Here is a 16946-nt window from a genome sequence, read left to right as displayed (position 1 = left end):
AAGGGAATAGAACAATCAAACTTCTAGTTTAGGGAGATTATATTGGCAGCCATGCAGAAGATGAATTGAAAGAATAGATTGGAAGAAGGGAAAAAGAAGACAAGAGGTCCTGGACAGAATTTTGGGGGGATCAAAAAAACAGTGCAGCAAAGGAAACTGAGAGAGCAGTCTTACCGGTAAGAGGAAAACCAGGAGAAGATAGTGGGAGCACAAGGTATCCAGGAGATTCAGCACAGTGTTAGTGATGATTGGGTAAAGGATCCACAAAGTCACAGTAGAAGATGGTGTGTTGTTGAACGAGGCAGTCATAAAGTCTTGACTGTGAAGAAAAGGAGAAAAATGAGATAAGATGGCTTATGCCTTTTTGGGAGCTGTTTCCATGTGGGTTTTTGTCATCCCTAAATTGCAGATGAGAAATCTTTTCCTCTTAGAGTCCTTAGCTTCATTCAAGCTCAGCTCAATTATTAATTCTTACACAAAGCCTGTCTTGATCTCATTCTCTTTCCAAGTGTTAGTGTTCTCTTTTTTCACATTACTTTGTATTTATCTACATGTGTATGATATGTATATAATCTTATATATTTGTATAACATATACGTATACATATGTATATAGTGTCCATTGATGAAATTTAAATTATTTGGTAGCAGAAAATATTAGCTTGTTTTTACATCTTCAGTGATTTGCTTGTAGTAAGTTCATTAATCAAGTGAAGTGCTAAGACAATCCAGGAAGGATGAGTTGGAAGCAGATTGTATAGCTTCTTTAATGCTACAATATGGACACTGAGGTCCCTAGACACTGAGGACTTACTGCTTTTTGAGTTTTCGAATGACATAATGAGATATTTGCATTAATCTGAGAGTGATGTTGGTAGAATGGACTGAGGGAAGGAAGGGATAGGAGGAAGAGGGATGGTATGCAGGAAAATCATCAGTCTGGAGGCATTTTCAATGATCCAGATGAGAAGTAACAAGGGACTTACTGGGGTGTAACAGTGGAAAACCTAATGGAATAGTATTATTAAATAAGAGTATGAGAGTTAAATAATAAAACACTTTACTAAGCTAGCCTTGTCATAGATTTAACCCTCTCCCTTTCATATATAAAGTAATGCTATGGTATATCATTCATTATGCATTTCCTTTGTTGCTTTGTTCTCTCATCTCTGGCTTAAGGCCAGCACTAGCTTAGAATCATCGTGGTCAGGATACACCATCCCAAATTGGACTGTAAGAGATACTGAACTCAAAGATCTGTAATTTTTCTTGGGTAGTACTCTGTTGGCAACTGCTCTGTGACTTTGGAAATTCAATTTAATCCAACAAGCATTTAAGTCACTAAGAATTGAATGGGGCTGAAAAAAAGTCATCAATTTATAGCCAAATCCATATGGTTAATATAAAGCACTGACACACCATCTCTTTGCTATTGCTGTTGAATTAAAATCCAGTGCACTTTGAACTCTGACACAGAGAATGATAATTCAGTAATGTTTCTTTTTTCTGGTGTCACTGGGGAATTGAGGTATGGCCTGTCATGAATTTTCCAGATGATAGAACCTTTCTCTTTCTTAATCCCAGAACATTATTTTTTCCACTTTAGTCAGTCTGAATTTAAAAAAAAAAAAGCACTACTTTACCTCTCAAGCAAAGTCCACCAAATATCAGCTGATCTCTTTTTGATGGCATTTGGACATAATTATAACCGTTTGCTGTTGCACAGTGTTTTAATATAGCCATGACCTTATGAGTTATTAAAGTACCCTGTACTCTTTGTTTTGATTTTAAATGGCTCAGGATATTCTTGGGGATTTTTGAATTCTTGTATCTACTTTCATAGCTCTTCTGTCTCTCATTCTTAAATCTTAGTTGTCACTTTTTTGTTGCTTTGAATGTACCTGCTACCTGCTAGTTTACTGATTCTAGTATGTTATAAGATAGGTAGACAGATAAACATTTGACTGAATTGTGTTGAAAGTAAAAGTAAATGGGTAATGAGTAAATTTCATAGACTTTGTGGCACCAGTCATGGCTTCTCAGAAGTATTCTTAGCTGTTTTCAGTTAGAAAACTGAAGTTTATCATTTTTTCAATAAACTTTTATTAACAGCCTACTACAGGAAGTTGCCTGATGAATGACCTCTGGAAGAGTAGGGTGTTTTGCCTCTTCTTTTTAAGTGAAGCCCTTCTTTGTTTACCATTTTTGATGTAGCGCATCATTTCTTAATGGTTTTATGTAAAAGGCATGACTCCTTTATGAATTCATTACTGTAGCATCATGAAATTCATTCATCCATTCAACAGATAATTCGGTAACTACAGTGTGCAAGGCAGAGAAAAAAAGGAGGCCACTCCTTTCAATTCACAATTTCACTTGGAAGGCATTCCAGCACTTGACTTGCAGGTGACCCAGCTTCTCAGGGGATTTGTCGAGGTGTGGTAAAACCTATGTCATAACTGATATGTAGGGTGTGAAGAACATGGCTTATACTTGAGGAATCCCACTAGCTTGTTTGGTAATCAGGAGACTAGTACATGATCAATAAGGACTCATAGGAAATAGTAACCATCACTGAGGACTCTTACTGACTCACTCGCATGCCTTATATCATGTGCTGTCTGGTGATGTTGTTTGTGTACATCCTATCTTCTCCACTATGTTGTAAGTCCTTCAAAAACAAGGACCATGACTTAGAGTTATTTGTTTCTTTCTCCCCAATCCCTCACCCATAGAATATTAATCACAGTATTTTGCAGTGTAGTAAATAATAAACAATTGTTTAATTTTATGAAGGAATCAATGTTTCAGAGGCAATCAATAGCTCTAAATTTAGTTTATTACTATACTGACTGAGGGCTAGACATTCTACTTATTTCTTATAACTGATCATTTCCATACTTTATATGGGTAAAAATTTCAGAAAAGCAAATATATAGGTTTACTGTAGAATTTTTAGAACTATAAAAGACTGTCCAGTATAACCATTTAAGATAACAGGTGATGAAGTTGAGGACCAAAAAAGTGAGGTAATTCAAGTAAAGCTCAGTGACAGAGCCATAATGAGAACCCAGGATGCCTTTCTCTCAGGCCCACTCTATTTACCCTGTAACAGATTATGTTATTGAAGTAGGCTCCAAAGCTCCAGCTAGTATAGAACCTTCCTTTCTGTACTATATTCTTCCTGTTCAAACTTGTTGCCTTGAAAATCTTATGGTGATGACAACACTGTTTGTCTTACTCTTACTATGGCATACATATCTGGATAAAGGAATTCACATGGAAACCTGAGAACTTTCAAGTCAATCTTCAACAACCCTAGTTTTCCAAAGACTTTACTATGTGTATCTGTCATGGAATTATGGCCTTTATCATTGCAAAATGAAGCTTTTATAGTACCATTCTTGTTTTTGTATTCTTCTCATATGATAATTGTGCAAATCAATAGTGAAGTCACCAGTAGTGACTCTAGTTAAATCATTCGTGGCTTCATGGACTAGAGTATTTCATTTGTCCATTTATTTTTCTTTTCTACAACTAGTTTTGCCAATGCCTCTTGGCTTTCAGACACCAGTTCATTTGTTAGCTTCTTAATATTTACCAAGCATCTGCAGGCAATTTCAACATCAGGCAAATTGAAGTAGTATGTTGGGAGCCTCAGAATTATTTTTCTACTTTAGAAACATGAGTTACTCTCATCTACAAATTACCAGTGAAAAGAAAAAAGCAACTCGAACAGTATGATAGGCACCATCCAGGTCTCCACTAGACCCACTCTTTGGAGCAAAGCAAAAGGTGTAAATGAGGGATGTACTTACAGGGTATGGATTTTTTTATGGATAGATTTCCTTTGCCCATACTCTCCTGTGACTTTTTTTCTTTAGCAACAGTCAGTCTGGAATTGCTCTTTTTTTCCCCAAAAACCGTTACAAGACGTAGGGGAGAAAAACCCTCCAAAAACAAGTTATCAAGATGGAAATAGAGCAAAGCTGGAATGACTGTCTGAGTACAAAAATAGGCAATATTTCAGAGTTAATTTCGTAAAAGGAATCATCAAACCAGTACATCATTATGTCAAATTAGCTTAAAGGTTCAAAATTGCCTTAGCTCTGATTTTTGAAACAGTCGTTATAAAAATAGAGTATCCACAATTTTTATAGGTGACAGACAGTAATATACCATTTCCAGCATATTTTTTTGGAGTGAACGCTAGCTCAAATTGTCTCCCTTCCTTCCTTACAAAATTCATGGTATCATTCCAGGTATATGTCAGTGTAAAAGGTAATTTGGAACTTACTCTGCCTCAAGGGCTTCACACATACAGGCTGGTTGTTATTAGCCTTCACTGTGGTCAGTGAGCCCCCTGGCAGCAAATAGAGCTGATCTTTAGAAATAGCCCCAATGTCTATGCAAATGTCTCCACCATTGGAGATGTGCTAGCAAGAATTCCAGGGGAAAGTCCTGGTTGTTAGGACAAAGAGGAAGTCTTCAGCATTCATGGGAAATCGATAGATTTTTGAAGTCTTCCAGCATTTGGAAATATGCCAGGATTTGTAATAAAGATAGAACACCAGGAGTTGGGAACAAGCCAAAGGGACACATATATGAGAGCAAATATGTTATAGTACTAGACCAAAGAGACCTCTTCTGTCGACTTCTTTTATGAGCTGTTACCTTTCCTGTCCCTCCAACCAACTCCTAATCCTTGAGGCTTATATGTAGCTAGATATTCAGTCATCTCAATCTTTTCTAAAAATGCATGACCCCTTTTGGGGGTTTTTTTGGCAAAGATACTGGGGTAGCTTGTTGTTTCCTTTCCAAGGTCGTTTTACATTTGAGGAAACTAAGGTAAATAAGATTAAGTGACACCCTGGCTCACACAGCTAGTCTGAGGTTATATTTGAACTCATGTCTTCCTGACTCCAGGTCTGGTTCTCTTTCTACTGTGCCAGTTAGCTGCCCTATATTTAGCTACATACTGAGTTGATTAAAGTATTTTTCAGTAATATTTTCAGTAATTCCCTGTGGAATCTCTATTAACCACTGGAAATGTATATATCCAAAAGGATCTCCCATTGGACAAATGCTTAAAGGAATTTTTTTTCTATAAAAACCTTTGGCTGTTCTGTATGACTAGAACTCTCTCCCCATCTCTGCCTTATAGCTTCCATGATTTTCTTCAAGTCTCAATTAAAATCTTACCTCCTGCAAGAAGTCTTTCCTAGTTCTCCTTAATTTTAGTGCCTCCAGTCTGAGACTAGGCCAAATTATCCTGTTTATAGCTTCATCATAATTATTTGCATATTGTATCCATTATACTGTGAACTCCTTGAGAGCAGGAATACACACACACACACATATACACATATACACAAAGGCAAATACGCACACGCATATATTTATATACATATGTATATATCTATACACACACACATACGTATATATATAATGGCCACACACATGAGCCTTTATATCTCTAGTGTTTAGTACAGTTCCTGGCACAAATGTGCTTAACAAAAGTTTGTTGACTGACTAATTTATCGCCTTTGCATGTGGTTGCATATTTCCCATGAAACTCACTCAAAACCCTAAAAAAAGAAAAGGACTCGTGTACAAAAATATTTATGGCTGCTCTTTCTGTAGTGGTAAAAAATTGGAAACTAAGGGGATGCCCATTATTTGGGGAATGGCTGAACAAGTTGTTGTCATATAATTGTGATGGAATATTATTATTCTATAAGAACAAGCAGAATGCTCCTAGAAAAATCTGGGAAATACATACTACATGCTTACATGTATGTAGTAACAGCAGTATTGTATGATAAATGTTGGAGGGGATGTGGGGAACCTAGAATGTTAATGTACTGATTGGTGGAGCTGTGAACTGGTTCAGCCATTCTGGAGAACAAATTGTAAGTGTGCTGAAAGGGCTATAAAACTGTGCATACCCTTTGATCTAGCAATGCTACTACTAGATTCATATCCTAAAGATAAAAAAAGGAGGAAAAGAACCTATACGTACAAAAATATTTATAGAAGCTTCTTTTATGGAGTCAAAGAATTGGAAATTGAGGAGATACCCATCAGTTGGGGAATGACTTAGCAAGTTGTGGTATGATTGTGAAGGAATGCTATTTTGCTCTAATGAGCAGGATGCTTTCAGAAAAACCTGGAAAGACTTATATGACAAGATACAAAGTGAATTGAGCAGAACTAGGGGAACATTGTACACAATATCAGCAATATCGTATGATTATCAATCATGAATGACTTAGCTATTCTTAGCAATACAGTGATCCAAGACAGTTCTGAAAGACTCATGATGAAAAACACTATCCACATTCAGAGAAAGAACTGATGGAGTATGAATGCGTGACTAACATGCAAATATGTTTTGCATGACTACACATGTATCATTTATTTTAAATTGCTTGCCTTTTCTATGAGAGAGGGGGGTGAGGATTGAATGAGATAATGTGGAACTCAAAATTTTAAAAAATTAAAAAAAATTTTTTTACATGTAATTGGAAAAAAAAATTTTAAAAAGAAATTTATTTCCAGTTGTACCCAGGCTGAATCTTTGAATAGTCTTATTCTAGTATGGGATATGAAAACTGTCATATTGTTACTTTCAGTCCAAAGAATAAAATACCATTGTCCTCTGAGGGATGACTTCTTGTCATGGACATTGTCTGGAACTGAAATACCTTAGGACAGTAGGAAGGAGATTGTATTGGTTGGAAATGGATTATTGTTATAAAAAAAATGAATAGTTTGGCTCTATTCTCTTCCTCCCCTACCACCCTTCCCCTGTGGCCAGGCCATCTGCTTGATACTTTCTATCCTAAGCAAAGGGCAAGAAAATAAGAAATTGCCAGCCATCCACATTGTGACTGGCAAGGCCATGCCCTTTACTGTCATTGTGGGTTCTGCTTTCCTATTGCTACTCCTTCTGTAAGCATTGTACCATTCAAAGCTTCCTATATCCTGAAGTTCAATTTAAGTTTTGAAAAATCCTGAAAGGAACATTGAGCATCATCTTCCTATCCCAATTCTGTTAGAGATTTAATTTTTTCTCAATTGTCTGACACTGTCTAAATAATATCGAAACAGCCACCCAATGAAATGGCAAAATCATTTGATTGTTTGGATTATCTTAATGGGTTATTTTGATACTTCAAAGATTTACCTTCAATTTCTAAGAATTCTTCTTTGAAAAAAATCCAACCCATCTCCCAAAAGAACTCCCCTTAGTTTTGTTTTGTTTGGACCCGTGATTTCAATGGTATAGGGTTCCCAGCTCTCTCTGCCATTGCAAATCTGTAGCCATACTGCAATTTGTAATCTTACAGAGTTACCTGGGGACAGTGAGAAGAACCAGTATGTATCAGAAATAGGGCATGAATCTGTATGGCCCTGAGTTCATGGTCAGCCTTCTATCCAGTTTACCCTGATCTCTCACTATAGTCATAAGGCAGGGAAAAAATGAGTAACTCCAAATACCAACTTTTTTCACTGTGTGCACCAAACACATTGTTTAAACTGCTTGTTGAATCTCCTCCTCTTGGTTCAATGCTTGCTGTCTGCTACAACAGAGATCTAGGAAGAATGAATGACCATGGATGGAGTTCTCCATCGGGCTTTTAATTCTTCCTTATTCTATGACCCATAACTTGGCATCAAGCAATACATGTTCATCCTTTTGAGATCCCTGAAAACTACATAAGAATAAAAGCTTCTTTCCTTTCTTCACTCTTCTTATTTCTTCTTTCTTTTGCTTTTTTTCCCCTGTCTTTCCTTCCTTCCCTCTGTTTGCTTTACTTCTTTTTTCCCTTAGGATCCATTTCCTTTTTTTTTGGCTTCCTTCTCCATCTCATTTCCCTTTTTACCTTCTTCTCTTCTCCCCAGTCCTTATATTTAATTAGTTGACAAATGTTGTTTCTGTCTGCAGTAAACCCTTCCAATTAGTACCCTACTCCCCACCCAGATGGTCATTGTCTTCCTTCATGTACTCATCCCTCCTTCCCTGCTCTATTGTCATACATTCCTAGTTGGTCTCCCTGCCTCAAGTCTATTACCCTCTACAATCCATCCCTCACACAGTTTCCGAACTGATTTTCATAAAGTCCAACTCTAACAGTTCTAGTCCCCTACTTTATAAATGTAAACTCCAATATTTCTCATTTAAAATCCTTTATAATCTGGCCCCAATCTAAATTTTGCACTTACTTACATACTATCCTCCCTTCACATTCTCTACAGTCCAATCAATGTGGCATACTTGATCCTCTCTATCTTCCAGCTCTGTACCCTGGATGTTTTTCCATGCAGGGAGTGAGTGCCCATCTCATTTCTATTTCTCAGAATTCATCATTTTCAAGACTCTCAACTACACTGTCATCTTTCACATTAAACCTTTCCCAATTCCCTCAGTTTATTAATACTTTTTCCAACTGAAATCCCCTTGTACTTACTTTGCAGCTGTTTTATATAATCCTACATATGCACGTGTTCTTCCTGCCAATGGAATATAAGCTCCTTGAGGGCAGGTATTCTTCATTTTTATCTGTTTTCTGAGCACCTACTCACCTGCTTATTGATTGATTTCTTTTTTTCCTTTCCTTTCTTTGTTTCTTCTCTCATGCCTTTATATTGACCTTTCTAACTAAAATAAAACATTGAAAATTTTGCTCCAGGAAGTTAGGTTTTCATCTCCATTCACATTTTCCCCTTCTGAATCAGGATTCACAGCCCTGCTAGGTTCTGTGAAGCACTAGATTTGACAAGCAGTACTAAGGAAAATCCAGTGAGACGCATGAAGTTAGGGCAAGATAAGATGCATTAAACATTTAACTCTGAGAGGATAGGACATGAATGCATTATTTCCAATAAGCTTCTGTTATAAATGCCTGAATTATATGTCATAACTGTGGAAAATAAAAATACATAATGGAGTCATTCTAGAAATCAGTTCATAGAGCAATGTGGCATCTTTGAGTGATTTTAATCTTTGGTTTCTTACAGCTTACATGTAGAAATGGCATATAATGTGGAGCACTGCATCACAACTCACCAAGTTAATAATCTTCAAGGGAAGCTGTATTTTGTAGTTAAAACATCAAGGTAAAAATAAGCTTGGGCCCCAATGGTTTTCCTGAGGATAGAGACATAGCCAAATAAAAATGCCCATTTGCATCACTTTTTTTTAAAGTTCTCATTGCTATTTTCTTTAGCTTCTCAGTGGTAAGGGTAACTATTTACTACCTACTATCTAATAATAATATTACATAACTACCTAATAATAACATTAAAACTGGACTTTACCCAAGAAAAGAGTGAACAGGACTCATGTTGGAGCAGTGGAGTAAATTCTATATCTGGACTGAAGGTGAGAAAGGGGGACAGAACCTGCTGAAATTATGAATGAAGAGGCTATCCAAAACCTGAGTGCCCATAAAGAGGCCCAAAAATACTCATCATAAAGAATCCAGTCCAACAGTAAGCCTTTATTAAACACTTACTGTGTGTCAGACCTTCTGCTAAGCCTGGGGGTATAAAGAAATTGAAAAAAAAATAAAAACATGAAAACAGCAGGTGCCATCAAAGAGTTCACATTTGAATGGGAGAAATAACATCTAAGTAAAGAGATATATAGAAGAAACACATAGAAGAGAAGGAAAGTAGTTTTAGAGGAAGAGGCTCACGTGGCTGCCAAGAGAGGGTTGTGGAAGGGAGGATACCTTCCTGCAGAAGGTGTCATTTGGGCTGAATGCTGAAGAATGCCAGGCAGGTTAACAGGAAGTGGTGAGGAGAGAGAAGTAACCTGTGCTCTGCCAGTACAAGATTCTTTGGCTATTATGAGTAGCACTGAGCTGGTTAGAACTTCCTACAGTAAGTAATTGAACTGTAAGAGCCTCAGGAACCTGTCCCTGGACTTCCTTTGCTTTAGGGAGCTTCCACATAGAAGCTGGCACAGGATTGAATCTCATTTGCGCTAACTTAGGTAAAAAAAAAAAAAAAAAAAAAAAAAAAACCTGTAAATAGATTGTTAAAGAGATTGATTTGGACTTAGCTCATGAGGATTGCTTATCTTCCCAGGGTGGGATTTATAGGTTTTTCTGGTCTTTCACTGAATATCATATTGGACTCATTTAAGTTTTCAGTAGCTTCAGTGCCTGCTGGTTGAGTTAATCTTTAAGTTTGCCATTTTGAACATCTAATTTGTATTCCTACAACTCACAGATTTACCTGTGCTCTGGAGAATAAAATTGTCCAAATAAAAATAGGATGCAATAATGCCTCTCTATGTACATGTAAAATTACCCTGGTATTTAAATGTGGTAGCACTGTTTAAAAAGCAAATCTGATGCATCAACACTTAAGGAATAAGAATGTGGCTGATACAGGTGAGCCAGAATCATTTCATCATAAGGAAGTGTTTACTGAAAAAAGCTTGTTTTCTTGTTCATTTGTTGACCTATTCATTCTTTTACTCATTCAGTGCCAACCATGGACAAGGCATACTATTAAGATACAAAGATATACATAGGTCCTTCCCCCTAGGAGTCTATAATATAGTTGGGATTGAGGGAGAAGGCAGTAACTGTCAAACATGACATAGGTAGTACAATTAGTAGGAATCATAGGAGTTGACAGCAGAGAGAGAGGAGGGAGAGTAATGAATGACATGAAGGAGGGAAAGGATTTTTTCTTGGGTGGGGTTTTCAGAGGTATAGAGGTATATCAGAGGTACCTCCTTCAAGGAGGTAGACCTATTTTAAGTGAAATTTTAAAAATGGTGAAGATGTTTCAATCTGGAGATGAGAAACGGGATGGTGGTGATCCAGGTGGGCAGCACAGCTTCAGTAAAAGTGCCTTGTCATGCTGCAAAGGGAATAAAGATATGATAAGCTAAACAAGAGCAGTCCTGGGGAGATGTTCTATCCCTTTTGCCTACAAAATAAAGTACAGAAGATAATCACACAATGATAAATTGGAACCAAATTACTTAGAGAGCTTTGAATATCAGTGTAAAGGAATTTATCGTTTGTTTTGGAGATAGGAGAGTTAGAACATGATTACAGCAGAGCTTTAGGAAGAGAAAGTAATTTTAGGATGCAGTATGAATTATATAGAGAAGAAAGTCTGCAGTCTGGAAGGCCTGCTAAGAAACCGGGGCAATAAGCAGAGAGAGGGTGAGAAATCTATCTCACAAGCACACGTGTGCTTTTTTTCTTTCTGTGAACTTTGTTCAACTTTTTCTTGACACCTTGAGTGAAACATTGCTTATTTAATCATTTCTCCATCCACATTATGCCCTTCCTATATTATTTAGTTAGCCTCTTTTGGAGGGATGCTGGCCCTTCATGTAAGTATAATGTCTCTGTAGCTTGACCAGGTATCTATATCCTCTTCCTGATTAATGACTGGAATTTCTTAAATGAGCACAGAGCCTTTTATTCTATTGTTGCAGTGACAGGGGGAGCATGATGTTGGTCAAGAAGAGGCAATACGGTGATTTGATGTTTTTCTAGGATTCTCAAACATTCCCCAGAGTGATAGGGTAGAAACATGGGAGAATTTTATAAGACATGGCTGTATCTGAAATATAATATATTTATGATATGATATCTGTTTATATTTATTATATCTGAAATATGGTATCATAAACTACTTTCTGATGAATCAGCCCCTCACTCCAAGGACAAGGCTGGCCACAGTCACAGCAGACAGCATGATACCTTTCCCATGGTGCAACACACACACCCTCATAGGGAAGACTCAGCAGGATACTCCAATAGCGCTGCTGCACTCTATTCTGAGGGCCAAAGACTTGTGTTCATTTCTTTTTCCACCAGTGTCACTTTTGACAGCAGAGAGTAGGGCTATAGCCAGTCTTACAACTGCTATCAATAGTAATTACCCTTCCTTCCCCTCAGATCTCCCAGCTAAATATGATTCATGCAGACTGATGTTGTGACCTACTTACTGGTCATGCATTTCACATGTTCCCCGCAGGTCTGCCAGCTCCCCTCAGCTACCTTGCCCTCTTGTGCACATGTGTTAAGGTGAAAGGATCAAGAGTCAAAGATCAGATTCTTTCCTGAGAAGATGCAATTGGGACCGAGACGATTGGGGAAGAGAACTCAGTGACCAGGAGGGCCTTAAGAGGAACACATCCAGAAATGGCTTTGGTGTAGGTGGCCCTGAAAGGGTACACTTTTGCTCCCAAATTTCGCCTCTGGCTTTTGAATTACAGGAGCTATTGACTTTGTGAGAGATTGGCTTCTCCTTTTCACTGGTATTCTCCTTTGTATTTGCAGGAGCTGGTTGGAAGTAATCCTCCACAAAGGAATTGGAAAGGAATCGCGATTGCCTTGCTCGTTATCCTGGTGATCTGCTCTTTGATTGTCACCTCGGTAATTCTTCTCACACCAGGTATTTATAACATTTTATTCTTGGGCAAGCCAGCCTATGTTAACTCCAAAATGCAACTAGACCAACAGGACTGCCTGTTGGATAATTTATTTTCCCGAGGTGATCCCTCTGATAGCATCTACTGGAAAAAATAGTTTTACATAAATTTTCAGTGGAAAAAAAGGTTCATCTGCCTTTTTATGAATTTAGAGTATGTTTCTGCAATTACTGGTTAAGTGGCAAATGCCTGGAGTGCAGAGAGTCTTTCTAATTTTATCAGGTAGGTGCTGTGTGATCTTCTTTTTTTGACAACTGAGATAATTAATGATATTTGCATAACACTAAGAGTAAGTGTATATTATTCAAAGATCTTGTGGTGATAAATTGAAAACTGAATAACAGTTAATATATGTGTATGTATGTGTAGACACAGAAATATACACATGCATGAATATACATATATACATGTATAACATCTATTTACATATATATACATGTGCACACATACATATATAATACACGTGCATATACGTATGCAGGTATCTACATATGTGTATATCCATAGATCCATATACATTGTGTATGTATGTATCTTTAAGATTTGCAGCATCATTTATCATGCTTTCCAACTACTCTGTGAAATGAGTATGTTTTATAATGAGAACACTGAGTCTCAAAGAGGGGAAGCAACTTAGCCATGGTCACACAGCTAGTAAAACTCAGGGTTGGGATAAGAATCCAGGTCTTCCCAAGCCTTCATTCCAACATTCTACTGCACGTTGCTATTTCCTTACATATATATATGCAGTGTTCTGCAATGAGTGCTGCGATTTATCCGAAGCATAGCTGTGCCCATGTTGCCTGCCCTGCTCCTTGAGCTCCAGAGGTTCCCTTTCATGTTTAGGAACAAATATAAATTTCTCCTTTGGGCATTTAAAGCTCTTCATGACTGGGCCTCTTCTTGCCTTTGCAGTCTTGTTACATCTTACACACTCTGCTGTCTGTTGCCATTAATCAAACATGTCTTTCTATCTCCCATTTCCATGCCTTTGCAGTGGCTCTTCCTCATGCTTGGAATGCCCTGCCCCTTCACCTCCACCTCATGCTTTCCCTGGTTTCCTTCAAGACTCAGGTCAGATGCTACCACCTGAAGAAGGCCTTTGGTGGTCCTTCTAACTCCTAGTACCTCCTCTCCAAATTTCCCTTCCATTCACACTGTATATATCATATTTATGCCAAATTATTTACATATGGTCTCTCCTACTAGAATGTTAGCTCAACTGAGGTCAGAGATTGTTTTTGCTTTCCTTTGTGTATCCTAGGTTTAATTTGGGGTTTTCTTGGCAAAGGTACTAGAGTGGCATACCATTTTCTTCTCTAGCTCATTTTACAGATAAGAAAACTGAGGAAAATTGGATTAAGTGACTTGTCCAGGGTCACACAGCTAGTAAATTTCTATGGCCAAACTGGAATTCAGGAAGATCAGTCTTCCTGACTTCAGGCCCCATGTTCTATCTACTACCCAACCCAGCTGCTCCTGACACACCATAAATGCTTAAGGCCTGTTAACTGAATGAGAGTGAATACAGAGCTATTTACAATCTGATCCCTGCCCTCCTGAAATTTAATCTGATTAAGGTGATGAGACACGTAGCCAGATAACTATAATACTTGTTAGTTTAGAATAAGTACTTCATGTGTGCTATACATGATAAGTGCACTAGGACTTCAGATGAAACTTTCTGACTGGAGTGAATTGGGGAAAACTTTCTGGGGAAAATGGTATTTGGGAGCCGAAAGGATGAGTAGAAATTTAGTAGACAGGGATATGGGAGAAATGGAGGGAATTCTTGGGAAAAGTAGTGTTTGAGCAGAGTCTTGAAAGATTAGTAGGAATTTAGTAAACAGAAAGAGTTAGGGGTGGGGGAGGAGTGAGAGGAACAAGAATTAATCATTTCATGGGTGATGGTAGAGGTTCACATTTTTAGAGTACTTGACCACTTACAAAGCTCTTTCCTTGTAAGAAACCTGTGAGGTAGCTCGTGTGAGTGTTTTTACTTCCATTTTATAGATAAGCTCCAGAGAATTTAGGTGATGTGTTCAAGGTTGCACAGTTATTAAATTCTGGAGCTGGAATTCATCCCTGATCCTTTCATCAGGGCATCTCATTCCACGCCCAACATTACTTCTATTGTAACCATGTTCTGCTACCTCTCCAAGCAATACAATTAATGTCTCAAAAAACATTATGGCAATGAAACTTTGGTTAATTTTTTAACCCACTTTCATCAAATTTATTAACTGCTTTTTCTTGTTTGTTTCTACACTGGCAGACTAAAAGAACACATGGTTAGGGAGTAGACTCAGGACCAGAAATATCGAGGTTCAAGTCTCACCTTTGATACATGGTGACACTGTTACCTTGGTCAAATCATTTACCCACTCAGTGCTCTAAGTCAGTGGTGTCAAACTCAAATAGAAATGGAGACCACCCATCTGGAAACAGGGATCGCTGTGAACCACATATTCACTTAATTTTATAATGTAATGTTATCTGTTTTGATGTAACTTTATCTATTTTGTTAAATATTTCTCAATTATATTTTAATCTGATTCAAACTGCACTCAAGAGTGGTGCAGGCAGTATCCAGGGCCAGCTTGATGCCGCAGTATTTAGAGCACCAGGCTTAGAATTAGGAATAGAAGAGCTCAAATCCGGTCCCAGACACTTACTAGCTGTGTGATCCTGGGCAAGTTACTTAAACTTTCTTTGCCTCAGTTTCCTCATCTGTAAAATGGGAATAATAATAGTTCCTACCTCCTAAGTTTGTTGTGAGCATGAGAGAATATTTGTAAAGTACTTTGCAAACTGCTAAATAAATTTATAGAGAGAGAGAGTTATATAAATGCTAGAGATGATGATGATAAAGATAATGATAATACAGAGACATAAATGCTTTTGCTTCTTACCTTCAAAGAACTTACATTTTTCTTATTTGCTCATGTACATAACATATAACCTTCTTGGGGGAAAAAAGGTGTGTATAAATTGACTCCAACTTCGAGTATAGGTTAATTGTAATGTTACCACTTAATTTTAAGTAATTCACATAACCCTTTGAGCTTTATGTACAGGTGTCAGGGACTAATGATCGAAAGAGTGAAATGACATGATAATTGGAAAGTGTTTAGCACACAGTAAGGACTATTTAAATGTTAACTATTATTAATTATTATTGTTACTATTATTATTCTTTTATGTGGCCAGCAGACTGCATGTTTGACACCATTTCTCTAATATTCTCTAAGACTAAGTTGCAGGAATGAACTCCAAGCCCCAGTCTGGATGGCCAATGATCCCAACCTCTACCCTCCCTCCATACTTTAGCATATTAATCATCTTAATTCCCTAAGGATTGTCTCCAGCAACATGATTGTACCTCATTGGTGCCTGCCCATCTTTTGTGACTCTTGTCTGTGTCAATCCATCAGTTCTCTATAGTGTCCCTCCACCCCAACATGCTTGAGGCTTTCCTCCAGAATCCTTGGTGTTGGGTGGACAACAGTGGGATAGACAAACAATCTATTGGTTATCACTCTGTCACTAGCCCATCTTTATTTTTCTTCTCATATACTTCTGTGTTGACATACTTTATAAAAGTGACAACCTAAGGATATCCAAATATCCAAATCCTTGTCAAACAATAAAAGAGGACATAAATAGTAATGAAAAAATGAATTGTAAAATTCTCAAGTCTTTTGTGATAAAAAAAATAATCTCCTTGGAAAGAATCTTCTGAACTTTGAAGGTACAGTTAATTTGGTCTTTTGGAATGTCTTCAGATGGCTCTGGAGGAGAAGTGAGGCTGGTGACCTGCACAGCCCTCCCTCACTCAAAACAAAGTCAAGTGCAGGTCATGTCATCATTTCTCTGATGGCATGGTCTTCTTTTGTCAACAAAGGACAAGCACTGGAGAAACTAATGAACTGAGGGGGAAGTTCACAGAATTATTAGATTCTGGGGAACAGAAAGGGACCATAGAAGAAACTCAGTCTAACCTTTACGTTTTACAGGTGAGAAAACAGAAACTTTAGGGAGATTAAAGACTTTAATACAAAACCAAAAAACTAATTCATATCAGAGGTAAAAACATAACTAATGACTTTTGATTCCTAATCTTTCTTGTTTCCTTATTCCTAGTTTTTCCATTGAGCCATACTGCCTTAGGAATTTCTCATTTTGTAGAGTTTTAACATTAGGAAAGAGAAGCCTGGAAGGGTTGAACTAGATACTTTTTCAGACCAAATCAAAATGGAACCTATGCTCAGGAGGAGAAAACATTCATTTAAATGAATATTTCTAAAAGATGAATTTCATCCCACTTATTTTTACTTTTCCTTTCTTGGTACCTAGAAGAGAACTATGTTCACATGCAAGAAAAGCTTTATTCATTATTTGATCTTTCCCCTGTTATCCTTGGGCTTGCCTGTCTTTCATAGACTAGTGAGATTCTATCTTACGTGCATTTA

The 16946-nt window shown here is 37.5% G+C and overlaps 1 protein-coding gene across 3 annotated transcripts in view; it reads left to right on the top strand.

Annotated features, from left to right (window-relative positions):
• The window catches only part of DPP6 (dipeptidyl peptidase like 6), a 1325443-nt gene that overhangs the window by 766540 nt on the left and 541957 nt on the right, over positions 1-16946 (top strand). For all 3 annotated transcript variants that reach the window (XM_072652136.1, XM_072652135.1, XM_072652137.1), the window contains exon 2: positions 12323-12437. In XM_072652136.1, the coding sequence (XP_072508237.1) occupies positions 12323-12437 (115 nt within the window). The remainder of the gene's footprint in view (positions 1-12322; positions 12438-16946) is intronic.

Source organism: Notamacropus eugenii, chromosome 3 (genome assembly GCF_028372415.1).
Source record: "Notamacropus eugenii isolate mMacEug1 chromosome 3, mMacEug1.pri_v2, whole genome shotgun sequence".
NCBI classification, from domain to species: Eukaryota; Metazoa; Chordata; class Mammalia; order Diprotodontia; family Macropodidae; genus Notamacropus; species Notamacropus eugenii.
The sequence above is the reverse complement of the archived record's forward strand: the minus strand, read 5'-3'. Positions and strand labels throughout refer to the sequence as shown.